Genomic DNA, 21,527 nt, shown 5'->3' with positions numbered 1-21,527 from the left:
GTTGCTATCTCAAGCAAGTAAATGTACTGTTCCTTGCAGCTCCCATGGGCAAAAAGCTGTAAATGTGCAAACCTCATTCATGGGACTTTGACTTTTAACAGTAAGCTTCCCTCTAGCTTCTACTTGCTTTTTGTTCTTCCTCAGAGGTTTCAAATATTGGGTTTAAATAATGTTTTCTCAGATCTCATAATGGGAGAGGAGAGTTATTCTAACTTTCTGCCATCCCTCCACTTCCTTTTTATAATAATCTTCAAAAAACATTGCTTCTCAGCCCTAAGTAGAACAATCCCAAGCTGAGTAATGTAGGTTTATTTTGTAAGCAGGAACTGTGATTTAGAAATGCTTCATTTGTGTCTGGAAGTTGAGAAAAATTCTTTTTTCCTTTTTAAAGAATGGGTGTATATAAATCTGGGAAGCTTTTATTTTAGAAATAAATGCTTAAAAGAATCAAATACCAATTATCACTGTAAGATTTTTGGATATTTTGACCACTTTTTTCTATTACAATTTTAGGATGCTTTTTTGAAAATCATTCTAAATGAGGGCATTAAATCCCTGTGGAGTGGCCTTCCTCATATGTTGTAAGTTGAAATTTAGTATTTTTCTTACTTAGTGATGGTGGTGGTTTTGTTTTGCCTTATCCGTATGATGGGATATCATCATGCATTTTTAATATCAAAACATTTTATTTTCTAGAGCATTGTTTTGTGACTCTCACAACTACCCCACATTTGATGATTTGCTAGAAGGACTCACAGGATATATACTAATGTCTGTGGTTTATTACTGCAAAAGGCATGAAGGGGAATCAGTGAGGAGAAAAGGCATGAAGCGGAATCAGTGAGGAGAAAAGGCATGGAGCGGGATCAGTGAGGGGAGAGGCTTGGAGCGGGATCAGTGAGGGGAGAGGCATGGAGCGGGATCAGTGAGGGGAGAGGCATGGAGCGGGATCAGTGAGGGTAAAGACACAACAGGACCCGGCCAGGCGGAGTCCTCCTGAGACCCCGCTTGTGACACGCAGGGCGCAGCTGCCTCTCCCAGCCCCAGGCTGCCGCAGCAAGTGCAGGGGTTCAGCCTTACTGGCACTTGAATCTGAATCTAGGGTTTGCACTGGGGGCTGATGATAAAACATGCTGTGTTCATGACTGGCTGTGGTTACTGAAACTCCAGCCCCCCAGAAAGAGCAGATATTTACCAAAACTCACATCATGTGCACAAATCAATGCAGGCAAGCTGGTTTAGTGCTCTAGACATACAGAAAAGCCTTGTTACAGGGAGTTTTTCGAGGGCTAAATTCCTTGAAGATGACCCAAGGTCGAGTAGACAAATAGGCCCTGCTGAAGACACTGGATTTGGGGCACAAACATACTTTATTTTTTCATGTTCAGAAATTAAGAAATTAGTGTTCATTTTAGTTTTTATTTTACTAAAATAATGAGAAGTATTGTGCTATTTATACTTCTTTTCCAGATAATTAAATTCTGTGCTAACTAGCTATTACGTGCATTCATATGACAAGCTGCTGCTGCTAAGTTGCTTCAGTCGTGTCCCACTCTGAGTGACCCCATAGACGGCAGCAAGCTAGTAAGGCTGAATGTAAAAATTCCAATTAATACCTTGCCTTTCTCTGCCTCGTTTCTTTCTGACTTATCTTGTTACGGAGCTCATTAGTCAGTTTTGAGGCACCTACTCTACACAGTGCCTAAGGTTATGAGGTTGGTGATAGATCCAGGAGCAGCAGTCAGTCCTGTTCCTAAGTTCTCATCACCACGCTTCACTGGCGAGTGTTAGGCGTTCCCACGTGTGGTCTGTGATAGTCCGTTGGTTAGACCAGAAACAGAGACTGGTTTCTTGTTGCGCTAAATCTTTATGACATGATAGTACCTTCAATTTTGTATTTAATTAATGACTCCCTCTTGATATTTTCATTTGAAAGAATGTCATTGGAATTTCCTTTGAGTATATATAATTCTGGTGACATTATTTTCAGTTATAAGTAGGTAAGACATGGTCAACAGTTCAAAAGTATTTTATAATTGTGCTTGTACTTTTTTACAAGTAATTTTTACGAGTTTTACTTTAGTGATTTTCATGTTACCGTAATGTATGTAGTTGGGAATGAAGACCAGACACAGAATAAGTCAAGACGACTTATTTGTCTTTTCTTATTTATGACCTGACTGGGTGCTCTAAACTTACCTTCTCTGCTACATTACAAATCTCTGGAGAGCAGAAACCTACTTTACATCTTTTGTTGTCTAAGTTAAACACTGCTAATTCTTAAAGAAAAACTGATCTCACAGCTGATTTGCTGTGGTTTTCAGCTTCTGTAAAATAGGAGGATCTTCATTTTTACTTCCCAGGTGGTGCGGTTGGTAAAGAACCCACCTGCCAGTGCGGGAGACACAAGAGGTATGGGTTTGATACCTGGGTCAGGAAGACCCCCTGGAGAAGGAAGTGTCAACCCACTCTGGTGTACTTGCCTGGGAAGTCCCATGGACAGAGGAGCGTGGCGGGCTGCAGTCCATGGGGTCTCAGAGAGTCTGATATGACTGAGCACACATGCTCTGTGCACTGTGTCTTGTGCTTCATAATAATGTAAGAATATGTTTCAGCCTTTTGATAGTGCTGTACCAATCTTTTCGTTTGTTCTAACAGAGTGATGGCAGTTCCTGCCACAGTTATTTATTTTACCTGCTATGATCAATTAACTGCTCTTCTGAGATCTAAATTAGGAGAAAATGAAAGCCGCATACCAATTGTTGCTGGAATCGTGGCCAGACGTAAGTAATAAATTCACAATGTTTTCATTCTGATTTCTACTTAAAGCTTGCTTTTAAATGTTTACATTCATAGAGAATTTCAAGTAGTATATTGCTAATGGTTTATTTTCCATCATAGTTTGTCCTCATATGTCAACACGTATGCTCTAGCGATCATATTGTGTGGTGACTGCCATCAGAATGGGACGGGATCAGCCTATCCTGTTAATTCTTGGACAGAGGTTTTAGATTTGAGATTGTAGACCTTAGATTCTAGATTTTAGGATAATAACACAGAGTCTAATTAATGCCAGAGTCTTTCATCATTTTCTGTATACACTTTGCGATTCAGAGTTTAATCAGAAGGACATTTTTATCTGTGTAGTGGAAGTGAGGTTTGTAATAGTCCTGGTTGATGTATAATGGCTGTGGAACTGCTCTTGAAAGAGTAAGGTGTGTGAAATACCTTTATCAGGGAAAAAATCTGAGCCAGGATGTTGCCATCATTAGATACTAGATACAGTTTGCAGACATTTCAGAATAAAATTTAAAATACAAAAATGCATGAAATACTCATTTCTGCACGCATGTTTTCATAATGCATGGCTTTGCTTTTGTTGTATTCGCTTGTTTTGTACAGTTGGTGCAGTGACTGTAATAAGTCCACTGGAATTGATCAGAACCAAGATGCAATCTAAGAAGTTTTCTTACGAGGAACTGCATCGATTTGTCAGCAAGAAAGTATCTGAAGATGGTTGGATTTCCCTCTGGAGGGGCTGGGCTCCTACCATTCTTAGAGATGTACCATTCTCAGGTAGGATTTATCTGCTACATTTTAAGTAGCTTTGTATGTACCACTTTTAAATGAAGGAAATTCTAGACTCTTTAAGGCTAAAGGTAAGTTACTGTCTTAGGTGACCACACACACCTCGTTCAGCATGGCTCTCTCAGATCTTGATGAGTATTTATTTAATGAACGGTTTCTGTTTCAAGCCTGGTTTTCTTTTCTGTTTGTTTTCTTTCTTTTTAAATATCAATTGGTGAGTACTCATATTTAGGTAATGAAGCTACCTTTAAAATTATTGTAAAGAAGTCATAATTAGCAAGATATGTAAAGTACTACAAATCAAAATATCATAACATTTAAGACCACCTGTGAATTATATTGACTCCTACTTTTTTCAGTTATTAAAAATCTCCCGCACTTAAGTGTCTTGTAGGGACTATTATAAATCAGATTCAAGATTGTGCTAATCATTGAAATATGAAGAAGGAGAAAATCATGAAGAAATACAAAATTAACAACTTATAGAATATGCATACTTCAGTACTACTTCTCTTGTGAAACTGATATTTCCATTTAAAACCTGGAAGAAATAATTATTGAGAACCGTTGTATTAACATTCCACATTCTTTCTCCCTTTGATTTAATCCTTTGCTTGGACTCCTGTTTACAGTCCTATATCTTTCCCTTTCAATTAGTATTTTTCTTCAACTTTTGTGTTCAGCTATGCTTTTTAGAAACACCATGAATTCCTAGACCAATACTTTTTCATTTTTTGATGTTTTATACATAAAAAGTCAGATCAGATCAGATCAGTCGCTCAGTCGTGTCCAACTCTTTGTGACCCCATGAATCGCAGCATGCCAGGCCTCCCTGTCCATCACCAACTCCCGGAGTTCACTCAGACTCACGTCCATCAAGTCAGTGATGCCATCCAGCCATCTCATCCTCTGTCATCCCCTTCTCCTCTTGCCCCCAATCCCTCCCAGCATCAGGGTCTTTTCCAATGAGTCAACTCTTCGCATGAGGTGGCCAAAGTACTGGAATTTCAGCTTTAGCATCAGTCCTTCCAAAGAAATCTCAGGGCTGATCCCGTTTAGAATGGACTGGTTGGATCTCCTTGCAGTCCAAGGGACTCTCAAGAGTCTTCTCCAACACCACAGTTCAAAAGCATCAATTCTTCGGTGCTCAGCCGCCTTCACCGTCCAACTCTCACATCCATACGTGACCACTGGAAAAACCATAGCCTTGACTAGATGGACCTTTGTTGGCAAAGTAATGTCTCTGCTTTTGAATATGCTATCTAGGTTGGTCATAACTTTCCTTCCAAGGAGTAAGCGTCTTTTAATTTCATGGCTGCAGTCACCATCTGCAGTGATTTTGGAGCCCCGAAAAAATAAAGTCTGACACTGTTTCCACTGTTTCCCCATCTATTTCCCAAGAAGTGATGGGACCAGATGCCATGATCTTCGTTTTCTGAATGTTGAGCTTTAAGCCAACTTTTTCACTCTCCACTTTCACTTTCATCAAGAGGCTTTTGAGTTCCTCTTCACTTTCTGCCATAAGGTTGGTGTCATCTGCATATCTGAGGTTATTGATATTTCTCCCGGCAATCTTGATTCCAGCTTGTGTTTCTTCCAGTCCAGCGTTTCTCATGATGTACTCTGCATATAAGTTAAATAAACAGGGTGACAATATACAGCCTTGACGTACTCCTTTTCCTATTTGGAACCAGTCTGTTGTTCCATGTCCAGTTCTAACTGTTGCTTCCTGACCTGCATACAAATTTCTCCAGAGGCAGATCAGGTGGTCTGGTATTCCCATCTCTTTCAGAATTTTCCACAGTTTATTGTGATCCACACAGTCAAAGGCTTTCGCATAGTCAATAAAGCAGAAATAGATGTTTTTCTGGAATTCTCTTGCTTTTTCCATGATCCAGTGGATGTTGGCAATTTGATCTCTGGTTCCTCTGCCTTTTCTAAAACCCTCTTGAACATCAGGAAGTTCACGGTTCACATATTGCTGAAGCCTGGCTTGGAGAATTTTAAGCATTACTTTGTGAGATGAGTGCAATTGTGCAGTAGCTTGAGCATTCTTTGGCATTGCCTTTCGGATATAAATTACCAAGTGCACTAATAAACACCTGTGACATCACCATCTCTGTATATGAATTAGAACACTGCAGTTTTTAAAATCATGAAACCACGTATGTCCACCTCCACTGTCACATCCTTAGTGGTAACCTCTTACCTGAATTTTTATCATTTGATTTAAAAAAAGCAGTTTTACCACATATGTATTATTGCTAAACAATGGTATTCAGTTTTGCCTATTTTTGAGGTATAAAATTTATTTTACTTGGAAATATTCCTTAAGTTTTATTTTATATGTGCAACTATTGTTTCCACTCATTTATACATGAATAAACAAGTAAACCACCCTTATGGCAGGAAGTGAAGAGGAACTAAAGATGAAACTGAAAGTGGAGAGTGAAAAAGTTGGCTTAAAGCTCAACATTCAAAAACGAAGATCATGGCATCTGGTCCCATCACTTCATGGGAGATAGATGGGGAAACAGTGGAAACAGTGTCAGACTTTATTTTTGGGGGCTCCAAAATCACTGCAGATGGTGACTGCAGCCATGAAATTAAAAGACGCTTACTCCTTGGAAGGGAAGTTATGACCAACCTAGATAGCATATTCAAAAGCAGAGACATTACTTTGTCAACAAAGGTCCGTCTAGTCAAGGCTATGGTTTTTCCTGTGATCATGTATGGATGCGAGAGCTGGACTGTGAAGAAAGCTGAGCGCCGAAGAATTGATGCTTTTGAACTGTGGTATTGGAGAAGACTCTTGAGAGTCCCTTGGACTGCAAGGAGATCCAACCAGTCCATTCTAAAGGGGATCAGCCCTGGGATTTCTTTGGAAGGACTGATGCTAAAGCTGAAATTCCAGTACTTTGGCCACTTCATGTGAAGAGTTGACTCATTGGAAAAGACCCTGATGCTGGGAGGGATTGGGGGCAGGAGGAGAAGGGGATGACAGAGGATGAGATGGCTGGATGGCATCACTAACTCGATGGGCGTTGAGTCTGAGTGAACTCCGGGAGTTGGTGATGGACAGGGAGGCCTGGCGTGCTTCGATTCATGGGGTCGCAAAGAGTTCAGTTGAACTGAACTGAACTGAAACAAGTATGCAATGCTGTGAACACTTTTTAAGTCTGTTGCTGGGTATGTACAAGAATCTGCAGCTTTAAGTGCCTATTTAAAAAATCCGTTTAAAAATGTTTTCCAGGTGTTTGTGGATGTTGCAATATGAGTTGATTTTTGTCTGTTACCTTATATTCAGCTTCTTCTAAAACTTACAAATTCTAATTTGTCTGCCTTTTTTCTATGTAGACAATAATGTGTTAATTATAACTATTTCATTTTTAAGTTCATTTCCCCAGTGTGTATGCCCAGCAATGGGATTGCTGGGTCGTATGGCAGTTTTATTTCCAGTTTTTTAAGGAATCTCCACACTGTTCTCCATAGTGGCTGTACTACTTTGCATTCCCATCAACAGTGTAAGATGGTTCCCTTTTCTCTGCACCCTCTCCAGCATTTATTGTTTGTAGACTTTTTGGTAGCAGCCATTCTGACTGGCATGAGATGGTACCTCATTGTGGTTTTGATTTGCATGAAATGTGTTTTTAAAAATGATTTGTGAACTACATTTGAAACCCATAAAGAAAACATATGTAGCACTAAAAGTTCAAATGTCCATTTCCTTTAATTTTTTTTAACAATTTTAAAAACATTTGGAAAATTTTAAATGCTAATTACTAGGTACTTTAATTTCTGCTTTAAAATACACATTATACCTTCATCTGTAGTAAAGGAATAATGGAACACACAGGAGCATCAGAAATTGTGAATACTGGTTTTGCAGTCAGAGGTCTGGTTGGAATTCTGACTGCCAGCTAGTGTAGTGTGACCTCAGGAATATAGGGGGACTGTTCTCTTAGTCCTGAACTTTGGGAGGAATACATAAGACTTTATCTGTTCTCTTCAATAGGAGCTTCTCTTTAAACATCTCTGGTTTTACTTTATGTTTCAGTTATGATTTTATTACGTAATATACTAATGAGAGTATAAAATACTTTGGGAAAATTTAATCAATTTTATTGTTAGTTTGCGGCTGTTGTAACTTTGCCATTTGATGTGGTAAAAACACAAAAGCAGACCCAACTTTGGATATATGAAAGCCAGAAAAGTAAGTTTAATTAATTTAAAATGTGTCTAAGGTGCCATGAAAAATATTTTCTTTCTAGATAGTTAGGAATATCTAAGGTACGGAAGACAAGATTCCCCCTGCCCCTTGGCTGCCTTCCTCTCTACTTAACTCAAACTAATGTATTGTTAGAATGGAGTACCCAGAAAAACTTCTAAACCTAAACAAAAAATTTAAGAAAATTTAAAGACTGTATTAGTATGCATATACATATTCTTTTTTCTTTTCTATTTTTTTAGCTTCCCTTTTGATGTGTTTTTTCCCCCCTGCCTGTTATCCCATCTACTTCTTTATAACCTGTAATTTCTTCTAGAACAAAACTGTCCTGGGGCCTTCCCCTTTAATGCAGAAGGTGCAGGTTTGATCCCTGGTTGGGGAGCTAAGATCCCACATGCCTCCTGGCCAAAACACCAAAACATAAAACAGAAGCAATACTGAACAACCACAATGAAGAATTTAACAATGGTCCATATTTATAAAAAAATACTATTAGTTGCTTCTACTAGATTCATTCTGTTATTATTACAGAAAGTGTAGCAAGCCCACTGGAAATAGGGCTTTGTTTCTGAAACATAAAATTGTTAGGATTTGATCATTTGGATGGTCAGTAGAGGAGTGTTTATTGTTGTCTGTGCTTGAAATATTAATAACCACAGTGTTTCCTTGCAGTGTATGGAGTTGCTTTTCCCCTGTAGAAAGAGCTCTGGGACGTTGGATCTTTAGGCAGGGCTCTGCCATGGCTTCCCTCCAGTTGAGACGTCTTCTTGTTCGTCGTCTTTTACATTCATCTCACCCTACTATTAAAATAGAGACCAGTTTGAAACTTGAGCTCCGTAAGATTAGAAATACCCAGCTACTTAGCCTCCTTTCTTTACTAGTTGTTTCCAAAGTTGAAAACATTTAAACAAGGAGCATAAGTTGTCAACTTGTAGTACAAAGCTTTTGTCACTGACTGTTTTTAGAGAGTTAAATTTCAGTCATAAATACTTTGTTCTTGGTTTAAAAATGTATCCTTTCTGTTTGGTTGCTCTAATTACTGTAGTTATACTTACACTACTTATATAGATAGTTTAGCTTCTTAAATGACAAGGCCTCATTTATCTTCATAGAGAATCTGATATTATATAGAAGACATTTTGAGATAATGAGCCCCTCTTCATCAAGCTGCAGATTCTACAGAGCTGTTACTGAATGATCCCTTTGCCTAATTTTCCCTTTTTCCCTAGGCACACGTACTGAAGTGTACTTTAACCCTAATGACTCAGAATAGTCCTCACTGTACACACTGATTACTGTAGTTTCATAGCGCAGCTCTCAGAAGCCAGTGAGACCCTTAGGAGTGTCTGCCTAGCACGCACTGGTCTGGGAAGACTGAAATCCTCAGCTGTCACAGTGGTAGGATGCCCACCTTTTAGCAGATTTTTTTTCGCCTTTAGCGTCTATAGTCTGGGGGTAAGCCAGCTGCTTAGGATCACTGTGTACAACGAAGGTAAGTGAACTTTGTGTATGTACAGCACATTCATGAGGTTTATGTTTGAATCTGAGTAACATCTATTTTTGCTGTTTTCAAAAGATGTATAAATCTGTTTCTTTACTGTGTTCCAGACACTTGAGCAGTTGCAAATAAGTGAGATGTTACTGTTAGTTACAGGAAAACTTCCCTTCAGAGGAGACAGGACGGATTTATTTCAAGGCTAGCACATCTATTCAGAAAGAGTCGAGTAAGGTGGAGCCTCCCTAGGGAGAATAAGCTATTTTTCCTTAAAGCTTCTCTTTGGGGAAAAAAGTTTTTTTAATGTATGCACTAAAAGTACAATGAAAAATGGTTATCATGGCTTCACTTGGGGAACCCCATGAAAATTCCTGTACATCTTTAAAATTTTTCCATTATGAAAGATCTTTAAGATACAGAAAAAAGTATAAAGGACACACATCACCAAGCTTAAACATCAGTTCAGGGGAGGCTTTCTGTATATTCCTCCTTGATTGCATGTGGTCCTATATACCTTAAAAGTGCCTTCAAAATTTCTGTTTTAATGAATCCAACGATTAAAAATAAGATTTAAAATAGTTCTTTATGTAAACAGATCTGTTCTTATTATAATGAAACAATATATCCCAAAGCCCATAACCACTCTTTTATGTGTATTTATCTATATTAGAAATTAAGTGGTAATTTATAATAGCATCGTTTCTTTAACATTTAGTCTCTATGCCTTTGCAAATGTCAACCTGGACTATAATGAAGAACACTGTTGCTAAGAATGGATTTTCTGGATTATTTACAGGTAAAAATATTTCCTTTACCAAACTGTTGACTAAAATGTTTACTTTTCCTTTTAAATTAATTGCCTTTCAGCAGAAAATTTTTGAAAATATTCCTCATTTACTATTTCCTCCTAAATATCTTTGCTGTAAGTTTAAAAATTTTAAATACCAGTTGCTTTTGAAGTAATTTGGAATCAAAGTGAGGAGTGAACAGTTGGGCTTGTTCTTTGACACCAGTTATGGGACAGTGTTTTATATGTTACTTTACTTAATTTGATAACTGTCAGAATGAAACCAAATAAATTACATTTTAAAATGTACGGTAAGATTTGGTCTGAACTTTTCTCTTCCCTTTTTAGGACTGATTCCTCGTTTAGTTAAAATTGCTCCTGCTTGTGCTGTTATGATCAGTACATACGAATTTGGGAAGTCTTTTTTCCAGAAACAAAATGCTCAAAGACAGCGATACTAGAGATGCTGTTTCAACCTGAAATAACAGCCATGACCAAATAATAAGAGGAGACTCTTAGGCAAGAGCTTTTTTCACTTTTTTTGCTATTATCTTACAGTGGTTTTCTATCATTCTTATCTATAATTTAAACAAATAGTAAATCTCTACTTTGCATTTAATCATTCTAATTTTAAATTTTTATCCTAATTTTTGAGAATTAGAAAAAGATATTCCAGAAGTCATAACCATTGAGCATTCTTGTAAAGAAGAGAAAAATTATTCTACACTGAAAGCAATAATCTCAGAGTTTGGTACAGATTTCTGTGTAACTTCATCCTGTTGGGAGTGTCAGAGTCATGAAACATTTTTGCAGTTGTGTGCTGAATGATGTACAGAGTCTAAAAGAATTCCCAAGTCTTTTATACACGTTTAAATCATGGACGTAGATACTTAAGTGTTTCAACAAAGTAGATAACGGAAAGCAGTCTTTAAATATTATTATTCACATCATTTACCAAATATTGCCTATAAGTTATTTTCTTTAATTCATATGTATTTGGGTGTTTCCCCTGCTACCCCGCCCTGTTACTATTTTAAGGCCTCATGTGTATTAAGATTTCTCTGATCCGAGGTATGGCTATCTTACGTTCATGAACCAAAAATATAACTTGTGTGATATTGATGCTGCTATTTTTGATGTCTAAAGACCCCGTATTATCTACTGTTTCTGTGAGAGAGAGCGTTCACTGACCGTATTCAATGTTCACTTCAAACTTGGGTGTGCAGTGGAAAAGCACATTGCATTCAGGCAGTGAGAAGGCTGTTTCAGCACAAGAAAGGCCTCTGGTTTCAGCTGTCTTGCCATCAGGTATTACCGTTTGTGAAGTTCTCTAGGTCACGTCTGTTCGCTTGTTCTAACATCACTGAGACAGAGTATGTTCAAGATGTCCCTTGACTTTACACATCTCACACAAGTGTGCTAGATCAAGAACTACCAAGGCAGTTTCCTTGAAGAAGAGCTTTTGGTCACTGGAGGCTAATGCCTAAGAAGTTTAGTTTATGAATGTAAGAATGAAAAAGAATATGATTTCAAGACAAACAATATTTTTAAATATTTTTGTTTTTCTCAGGATCTGTATACTCTTAAGAAAAAGCACTTTATTGCAGTCTATCTGTATTTTATGAAAATGTGAAACATTTTTTCCCTAAAATGGAGTAATATATATTTAAGTGACAAATCTCTAGTGTTGGTAGGAATTAATGTATTTTCTAATATAGTAGAAAACTATTTAATGTTTCACCTGAAATAAACTATATAGGGTTTGTATTTAAGCTTTTTGTGTTTATTTTATCCTGTGTTGATTTACCTTTAGTTTTCAACATATATATCCATAAAAATATATTTTCATTGCAATATTTTGTGCTTTCTTAAAGCTACCACTGTGCTTCTAGCTAAATACTTTCATATGAAATTATGTTAATGCTATACTATCAACATATATATAAAACACACATGGAAGTTTATCTTGAACACTGAATTTAACAGTATTCAATTTAAATTTACCTTTGTTCTGCTGTGCTTCTTTTGGGTAACTGGCAGAAAAAGGCAGAAAAAATTTAGGTTTTTAACAACAGTCTCAAAAAACAGTTATGTATTTCAAGTTAATGTCACTTATAAACAAACAGAAGGGAAACTTTCATCCTCTCCTTGCCCCACTATTGACTGCATTGTGGAAAATTCTTATAACTGCTGCTGCTGCTGCTAAGTTGCTTCAGTCGTGTCCGACTCTGTGCGACCCCATGACGGCAGCCCGTCAGGCTCCCCCGTCCCTGGGATTCTCCAGGCAAGAACACTGAGTGGGTTGCCATTTCCTTCTCCAATGCATGAAAGTTGAAAGTGAAGTCGCTCAGTCGTGTCCTACTCTTAGTGACCCCATGGACTGCAGCCCACCACCTCCTCTGTCCATGGGATTTTCCAAGCAAGAGTACTGGAGTGGGGTGCTGTTGCCTTCTCCGATTTTATAACTAAAAGAACTTAAATAAACCTAATTCCCTGTAGTTTTTGTAACATACATTACATGCAAAGTATCTGAAAGAAAAGAAGTCTGAATTTAGGCTTTGTCTATACTTAAGTGGTAAAAAAGCATTACTAGTAGGAACCAAAAACAGTTTGGCTACAATTTGTATTCTTGGTAATGTTTCTAAATGCATTCTGTTAATGTTAAAATTTCTAACATACACATTTAATTTCTTATGTGTAAGTTTTTTAAGAAACATGTCTTATTCAAGTATTACATGCTTGCTGCCTTTCATATAATTCCATATTACTTTTCAAAAATAAAGTTATTTCTAGGAAAACTAATCAATTACTATGTTTATTTAGCCACATTTGACTCCTTTAATTCTAGCCTTTTTATTCCCTGGGGCACAAATTCCAGGGATATGGGAAAGCTTAGTGTATTACTTTTTAATTTTTGTCCAAAATGAACTTTTAAAAGTAAATTACTGTTATTATGTTTTAATCCATCACTCAACACTTACTGAGATGAGTCCTTTGATGTGGTAGGCAGTATAAAAAGCACTGGAGGTAAGACATTGCAGCTACTCTCACTGGTCTTAAGGTTTCAGCTGTGATTGTTAGAAATAAACAAAAGAAGTAATGGGAAAGCTGAAGAATTCTCCCCAGCGTGGGGTGCAGAAGCTGGTCGGGAAATGGTTCTTAGGACAGGCAGTCCAAGGCAACATACCTGGAGGCTGGGAGTCTTCAGTCAGGCAGTGGTACTTAGCACCAGCGGCTGGAGCAGAGTGTACATGCCCCCTGGTAGATCAGATGGGAAAGGAGTCCAGGGGGCCTGGTCTGCCAACGAGCAACAAGAAGGCAAGAGAAAACCTAGGAAGTATTTTGGGCCCAGTTCTGAAAAGTTACAGAGTTGTGTTTTGTTGTTCTCTCAAGACCTATTTTTTTTTAACTGAAAGAAAATAGGATAGCATAGGTTAGCCTAGAATAAAACAGAAAACACCAAAATGTGTCACGTATTAAGACCAAGCGTTGTACCGTGAAGCTGGTTTTAGAAAAATGACTGGCAGGATGAAAAATGGGACTTATGATCAGGTGACCTATTTAAAAACAAAAGTTTTGGTTTATACTAAAGTATATTTTTAAAAGGTACCACCATGGCATTGGTATAATTTTATCTTCCCCTTCCTTTCAGTGGAGGAAAAAGCTAAAGCAAAATAGAAGTTGCTTTGCTTACTAAAGAGCAAAGTGGACCAGATAAAAGAAATTAAGAGCCCTGATGGTCAAAGCAGTCATGTGACGTTTCCAGAGTAATCCAGTGTATGAGCTTATCAAAACCAGAAACTGTAACCGACAATGGGAAATTTAACAAAGAATTTACGTAAGTTGTAAATCTGAGAAACATTTTTAACCACTTGAAAACTTGTATGTACATCTAATAAAGATGACTTAAAACCAACTTAGTCTACTTGGATGTTTAAGGTTCCTGTCAGTCACAGTTAATAGTAGTTTGCATTTGGTACTTACCGCTTCAGGACTTAAAATTTTATTTAATGTTGACTTTATCCTGGTGCCATCACATAGGTGCTGAGAGGATGGTGGTGGGTCCATTTTACATGTCAGTGAGTGAATGTTATCAATTTTAAAGCATATTATGTCATTTTTTAGAAAATAAAAATTTGAAACAAAATGAAGATTTCTCCAAAATAATTTTCATATTAGTTTTTGAGGTGTTAATATACACTCACCAAATTTGTCGAAACAAAAATTCAGTGTATACCTTGAATCAAATAACATTTGTCAAAGAAAAAATAAGACTACTACTTCATGGTACAAAATGTTTAATACACATGCAACAAGTATCGTACATCAAGGCAACGAAATACACATGGAAATAGTAGCATGTAGTTCAGCATTCTGTTTAGGGGAGGGTGTGTAAACAATGAACACTGCTGAAGATCGAGACACACCTCATGCAAACACTAACAAACTATCTCTATAACTAGCGGGAAATGAACTGTGGAGAAACCTGAAGTCACATTAGCAGATCAAGTTTATACCAAGAGCTCCAAGAAAGGAGGGAAAGTCACTGTCCTCAGATGTTGTGTTTCAGTCTGCGTTCAGCAGCGTGGTAAGATGCACAAGATTCGGTACACATTAGAACAAATCCGAAAATTCTGATCAATTACGGAATCCTGTATTTCCTTTCTATATTATAAAAATGTATGGAAATGTAACAATGATTTTCTTAAATTACTAAAGGATAATGTCGTTTGAGAGTGGACCATGAATGAAAGCATTGAAATAGTCTGACTGTTGTTAGGAAAGCAGCAGCAACAGTGCTTAAGGCCAAAAGCCTAAAATTTTCAAAGGTCCCCCCACCCCACCCTTAATCGTCTCTCATTCGCTCCTCCCAAGGTTTCCAGTAACCTTGTTTTAACCTTCCTTCCATTCCCCATGCAGAATTACAAATTGCTGTAGATACATCATTCACAATAAGGTATACAGAATTAAGACTAGATTGATGGTACCATTTCTCAAGAATATTTGCATTACTACAAGTACCAAAGACTTAAGCTAAAGGAAGAAAGCTCTGAGTATGTTCTGATACATCTAAATAACTTAAGGGCTTCCAGGTCTTCTTTGTCCCGGAAATGACATTGTTTGAACTGTCTTAACACACGACTAGCCTTGTTACTGTTTATTATCTTAAATTCCGAATAATGAGAGTCAAGTATTGCAGAGAACCACCACACTCCCACATTTCTAATACAAAGAATGACTGTGGTAAGTGCTGCTTTTCTCTCAATATTTTAGGAGGAATGTTCTTTCAATAGTCAAAGTTACTAAGTTTGAATGTACTGTTTTATTAACAAATAAAAAATAGCATACAAAGTCCCGGATAAGTATTGTAGTAGCCTCTTCATGTAAACAAGGTATAAAACATCTTTGGCACAACTGACCATGTTTTCCTCATCTTACTCTAGAAAATGTACTTCATACATTTCCTTTTTCAATATGGTGGAATCTGGGGGGGCCAAATGTACAATTGTTTCAAAATTTGCAAAAATTTAAAAGACAGCTCAGAGATTTTTAAGAAAACGAATTTTTAACTAGTAATTTTTAAGGTCAGTTTTAAAATGAGATTATGGCTGTTAAAGCACGTAGGACACAATTCATTCCTGCACACGAGAGAAAAACAGCACTGGGTGTCAGACATGCTGTTCAGTATGGTGATGAGCCTACTGATCCTTATTTTAAAACTTCTCAAATCCTTAAATGAACTTGAAATCTTTCCTGATAAAATTGTTTCAACATCTGTTCTACATTTTTAAGTTTTTCCAATTTATGGGACATAAATGTGATCAATTTTAGAATTGGTAAACTTTAAAGGAAATTTTGGAAAACAAAATGTTACTCATTTTACCTAAATGGCCTAAAATACTGTAAAATATTTTCCTTGTGACCCGAACAAATTTAGTAACTGCCTAAAGGCATGTCCTACAAAATTTATAAAATGCTGAATGGAATGTTAGGTTGATGCTAAATGGTAACTGTTACAGACAAACTGAATAAATTGCTGTGAAACTGCAGCTGAGAACCTTTCTCCTCACTTCAAAGACAAGGCATTTAAACATCAGAACCTGGGAAGGAGTTCATGAAATATGAAATAAGTCATTTTTAGAAAATGTAATCATTGAATAAGAGAGCAAAAGAAAATACTTAAATATCTAGAATAAAACCTTGAACTCAGTCTCTGGCAACTATAATACATTTAAATATATGAAAATCAGCTGAATAATAAATATGTACAATTTGCAATGGATTATTAGAGGATATCTGAAAGTTTTTTAAGCCTATTTTTAAACTTCAGTGACAAATATAATCATTTTAAAATGAAAAATGGCAGCATTTTTTTTTCACCCAGAAGTTTACATGGAGTGGACTGAATTCTCTAATACAAGCAACAGAATTCCAGACATGTCCCAGAACAATATAAAATTCCAAAGATTTTCCCAGCAGTCAAACTTACGTATATGGAATATTTGCAACATAAAAACTTCTGGCTTTTACATACAATTTTTCAGGATGGAGTCAGACCTGGACTTGTCATCTCTGTTGTAGGACTTGCAAGGTAGTCATTCGATTTTAGGCTTGTTAGAGATTTGTAACTTGCCACTGACGTTAGAGACCCACAGAGGCCAAGTAATGAGGGAGTATCTTCTTTACCTGAAAATCAGGATAAGATAACAAATATTTAATTGCTCTTGAAGCTTGATACTAGTAAGATCCTAAAACCATTAAACTTTACATACTGTATGAAACAGTGTAAAATCAAACATCTGTATGTTGACGTTTGATCTTCCAGTAGTTTCAATGCTGCCCCTTATAGAAACATTACAGTGGGATTATTTGTGCTTCTTTTAAGCTTCTAGATATGGAAGCTTGAGATATTCTGGAACAAAAATGGAATTTACCTTTTTTGGGGAGAATATGTACTCTTGCCTGGAAAATCCCATGGACGGAGGAGCCTGGTGGGCTGCAGTCCATGGGGTCGCTAAGAGTCGGACACGACTGAGCGACTTCACTTTCACTTTTCACTTTCATGCGTTGGAGAAGGAAATGGCAACCCACTCCAGTGTTCTTGCCTGAGAATCCCAGGGACGGGGGAGCCTGGTGGACTGCCGTCTGTGGGGTCGCACAGAGTCGGACACGACTGAAGCGACTTAGCAGCAGCAGCAGCAGCAGCATGGTCATATCCAATTAGTAAAGAATAACAAGAAACTATAGCAGCAATACAAGTGCCCAGGTGACAGAAATACAGGAAGTCCGTCTGTGGGTAAAGTGATGCAGAAGCAGCAGAACCGCTTCAGTTCACTCGGAGGCTGGACCTAGGGAACCTCTGTCCACGACTGAATAACTGAATAAACTTATTCAGCACCTACTCTGCACCAGGAATACCTGCTAGAAGTCAGTCGGTCCCTGAAGGAGGAGTGGCAGAGCTCTGTGTCCATGCCTGGGGAAAACATGTTCTTTCCCAGGCAGAACAAGTTTCAACCCCCACTGTGCACACGCCTGCTCTAAGAGGCTGGCCTAAGGCTGTGAAAGGCTAGTAAGGTGAAAATCAGTTTTCCAGAGAAGATGGAAAGCTTAGGCTTTACTCACCTGGTTACAGAAATGTAAACTGACCCAGATGTCAGAGGTTTCTGAATATCATGCATTGTTTCAAACAGCCCCTCTGCAGTGCCTTCACTGTCATGCTATATGATCATTGTGGGGCACTCTCCTTCATTAAAAAATCACAGACTGAGAAAGGACATGGAGTTTTTTGTGGTCGTCGTCATATTCCCAGTGCTAGCACACAGGAGACCAACGTTACATAATTACGTAATGAATGATTCAGTAAGAACTCTGCTGGGACATGAAACAACGCCTGTGTTCTTTACAGCCGTGTGACCTGGGGAAAGGCATCTTCTCTGAGCCTGCTCCTTCCTTTGTAAAATGAGAACAGACACCAAAAGATGACTATGTTCACTTCATGGTTTCACTGACTAATAAAATATAGGAAGATACAACACTGTTAGGAAAACATATGGAAGAATAATTGTTACATTCGGGTTTTAAATGTTATCATGTTTTGATGAAGGCTTCCCTGGTGGCTTAGATGGTAAAGCATCTGCCTACAATGCAGGAGATCCAGGTTCAATACCTGAGTTGGGAAGATCCTTTGGAGAAGGAAATGGCACCCCACCCACTCCAGTACTCTTGCCTGGAAAGTCCCATGGATGGAGGAGCGTGGTAGGCTACAGTCCACGGGGTTGCAGGAGTCGGACACGACTGAGCGACTTCACTTTATTTTGATGATAACATTTGTTATCATCAAAAGATACAGATGCTCCTTTTAAGGTCTAAGCTTACAGACCTATTTCAGGCCATTTAGAGTTCTTGCTAAATGCTCCAGAAACTCAAATGCTTGACTGGTTTCTCCCAAATTCCTAATTTGTCATTGACCTATAATATTTCAAAGAGCTTTACTGCTAATTACATACACACACAAAGGTACAATTCAGTGGCATTAATCACATTCACACTATGTGCAACCATCACCAACCACGATTTCAAAACCTTTTCATCATGCCAAACAAAAACTCCCTACCTCTTTAAACAGTAACTTTCCTTTCTCCCCTTCCCCTCAGTCTCTGGAAACCTCTAACCTACTTGCTGTGAATTTGCCCTTCCTAGAGTCATTCTTAAAAGTGGAATCATACAGCATTTGCCCTTTTGTGTCTGGTTTATTTCACTTAATGTAATTTTTTTTTCAAGGCCCATGCATGTGGCATGTATTCCTTTTCCATGGCTCAGTAACATTCCATGGTGTGTATATATATGACATTTTGTTACTCCACTCATCTGTATGGACATCTGGGTTGTTTCCACCTATCAACTACTGAAAATAATTCTGCTGTGAACACTGGCATCCAAGTATCTGTTTGAGTCCTATTTTCAATTCTTTGAGTGTATATACTTAGATTACACATATTTTTAAAACATATAGATTATAACACAGTAATTGCAAAGACTAAAAGTCTAACATACACACTGGAGTAATATGCAGGTGTAAAAGAGAATGAGAAAGACCTCTATAATTTCCAGGATATACTATGTAGTGGACAAAGCAAAGCGCATAAATGTGATCTTTTATATTGAGGAACATGAATTTATTTTAATTTGCATATGTTTTTAAAGAACAATAGATAATCAAACTAATAAGATAGTTACTTATGATGTAGAAGTTAGCAGAGTTGAGATGAACTTTAAGCATAGTACTCTGACTCTAGGATATATTCACAAGATAATTAAAAACGAATCTTAATCTATTTTACTTACCCTATTTTAGTAATAGAGATAATATTACTTTGAAATTAAAACAAATAATAAGGAAAAGCAAATAATCATGTTCCTATAAACTAGGGACCAATATTTTCCTCATAAGAAAGATATAAAAATACAAAATCAAGTACATGGAAACCTTTTATGTATGAATTACAAAGTAAAATAAATTTAAGGTATATTTTTCTTTTATGGAATTTAGAAAGATGGTAACGATAACCCTGTATGCGAGACAGCAAAAGAGACACAGATGTATAGAAGAGTCTTTTGGACTCTGTGGGAGAGGGAGTGAGTGGGATGATTTGGGAGAATAGCATTGAAACATGTATAATATCATATATGAAATGAATCGCCAGTCCAAATTCGATGCATGATACTGGTTGCTTGGGGCTGGTGCACTGGGATGACCCAGAGAGATGGTACGGGGAAGAAGGTGGGAGGGGGGTTCGGGATGGGGAACATGTGTACATCTGTGGCGGATTCATGTTGATGTATGGCAAAAACAATACAATATTGTAAAGTAATTAACCTCCAATTAAAATAAATAAATTTATATTTAAAAAAATAAAATATAAATGCATTTATCTATTAAAAAAAAAAAAACTTCCTAGCTTGCTAGTGAAGAGGCTAGAAACAGTGACCAGTCCAGTCATAACAGACACCTCTATGGCCCAGATTATGTTCTCCGGTATCATTTTCTAGTGTAAACAGGACTTCTTAAAGAAACAGCTGATCCTGGGTATGGGCATGAAATGTACCAAAGAAACTCAGAACATCTTGTTTTCCACAAAGCAAGGAAGCTGTGACAGACTACCGGGATGTCGAACGGAACTGTCTTTTAAAGGGTCTCTCAGTGTGCAAAAAGGTCAGTGACCTCCTAATGAGTGTACTAAAAAATTTGCATTTATACTATATTCTTCCTGATGAAATTAAAAGACGCTTGCTCCCTGGAAGAAAAGTTATGACCAACCTAGACAGCATATTGAAAAGCAGAGACATCACTTTGCCAACAAAGGTCCGTCTAGTCAAGGCTATGGTTTTTCCAGTAGTCATGTATGGATATGAGAGTTGGACTATAAAGAAAGCTGAGCACAGAAGAATTGATGCTTTTGAACTGTGGTGTTGGAGAAGACTCTTGAGAATCCCTTGGACTGCAAAGAGATCCAAACAGTCCATCCTAAAGGAAATCAGTCCTGAATATTCATTGGAAGGACTGATGCTGAAGCTGAAACTCCAATACTTTGGCCACCTGATGCGAAGAGCTGACTCACTGGAAAAGACCCTGATGCTGGAAAAGATTGAAGGCGGGAGAAGGGGACAACAGAGGATGAGATGGTTGGATGGCATCACCGACTCAAAGAACATGAGTTTGAGTAAACTCAGAGTTGGTGATGGACGGGGAGGCCTGGCATGCTGCAGTCCATTGGGTCGCAAAGAGTTGGAGATGACTGAGTGACTGAACTGAACTGACTGATTCTTCCCAAATATGTGTAACCAGAATATACTAAGAATGAACGACTAGAGAAATCTAAATTGTCAGGGATTTAACAAAACAATTGGCTCGGTGCATAAAATACATAAATTTCAAATGAGAGAAAAAGTTGGGGGGAGGGGCACGGTGCTCTGCTAGATGAAAGGACACCAAAGAGATTGAAAACTAAATGCTCTGTGTGATCCTTGATTGGATCAAAAAAAAAAAAAAGCAATGAACAATCAGAAAATTAAACATTTCCAGTTACAATAGCATCTAAAAAAGTAAAATATTTAGGAATAAACTTAAGCAAAAGTATGAAAGTGTGTACACTGACAACTACAAAATAGTGCTGTAAGAAAGTTGAGGTTAAAATAAATGGGAAAACATCCCTTATTTTGATGGATTGGAAGATAATATTGTTAAGATGGCAATGTTTCCCTAATTGATCTAAAAATTCAATGTAATCCCCATCAAAATTCTAACTGCCTTTTTTTAGAAATGACAAGTTGATTCTAAAATTCATATGGCGGCTTCCCTGGCGGTCCCCAGTGGTAAAGAATCTGCCTGCCAATTCTGGAGACATGGGTTCCCTCCTCCAGGAAGATCC

The 21,527-nt window shown here is 37.6% G+C and overlaps 2 protein-coding genes across 6 annotated transcripts in view; one reads left to right on the top strand and one right to left on the bottom strand.

The window, feature by feature from the left end:
* Positions 1–14,014, top strand: part of LOC133245957 (probable mitochondrial glutathione transporter SLC25A40) — a 35,728-nt gene extending 21,714 nt beyond the window's left edge. Inside the window, exons 2-7 of one of the 2 annotated variants that reach the window (XM_061413729.1) lie at positions 514–581; positions 2,659–2,783; positions 3,403–3,576; positions 10,027–10,107; positions 10,447–10,617; positions 13,751–14,014. In XM_061413729.1, the coding sequence (XP_061269713.1) occupies positions 577–581; positions 2,659–2,783; positions 3,403–3,576; positions 10,027–10,107; positions 10,447–10,559 (498 nt within the window). In that variant the 5' untranslated portion in view covers positions 514–576 and the 3' untranslated portion in view covers positions 10,560–10,617; positions 13,751–14,014. The remainder of the gene's footprint in view (positions 1–513; positions 582–2,658; positions 2,784–3,402; positions 3,577–10,026; positions 10,108–10,446; positions 10,618–13,750) is intronic. The other variant, XM_061413730.1, reaches the window with a different exon arrangement.
* A 1,388-nt stretch (positions 14,015–15,402) lies between these two features.
* Positions 15,403–21,527, bottom strand: part of RUNDC3B (RUN domain containing 3B) — a 170,688-nt gene continuing 164,563 nt past the window's right edge. For all 4 annotated transcript variants that reach the window (XM_061413723.1, XM_061413726.1, XM_061413724.1 and 1 more), the window contains one exon: positions 15,403–16,785. In XM_061413723.1, coding sequence (XP_061269707.1) covers positions 16,640–16,785 — 146 coding nt within the window. In that variant the 3' untranslated portion in view covers positions 15,403–16,639. The remainder of the gene's footprint in view (positions 16,786–21,527) is intronic.

This window comes from Bos javanicus, chromosome 4, assembly GCF_032452875.1.
Source record: "Bos javanicus breed banteng chromosome 4, ARS-OSU_banteng_1.0, whole genome shotgun sequence".
In the NCBI taxonomy this organism is placed as follows: domain Eukaryota; kingdom Metazoa; phylum Chordata; class Mammalia; order Artiodactyla; family Bovidae; genus Bos; species Bos javanicus.
This window is presented reverse-complemented; position numbering and strand designations above follow the sequence as displayed.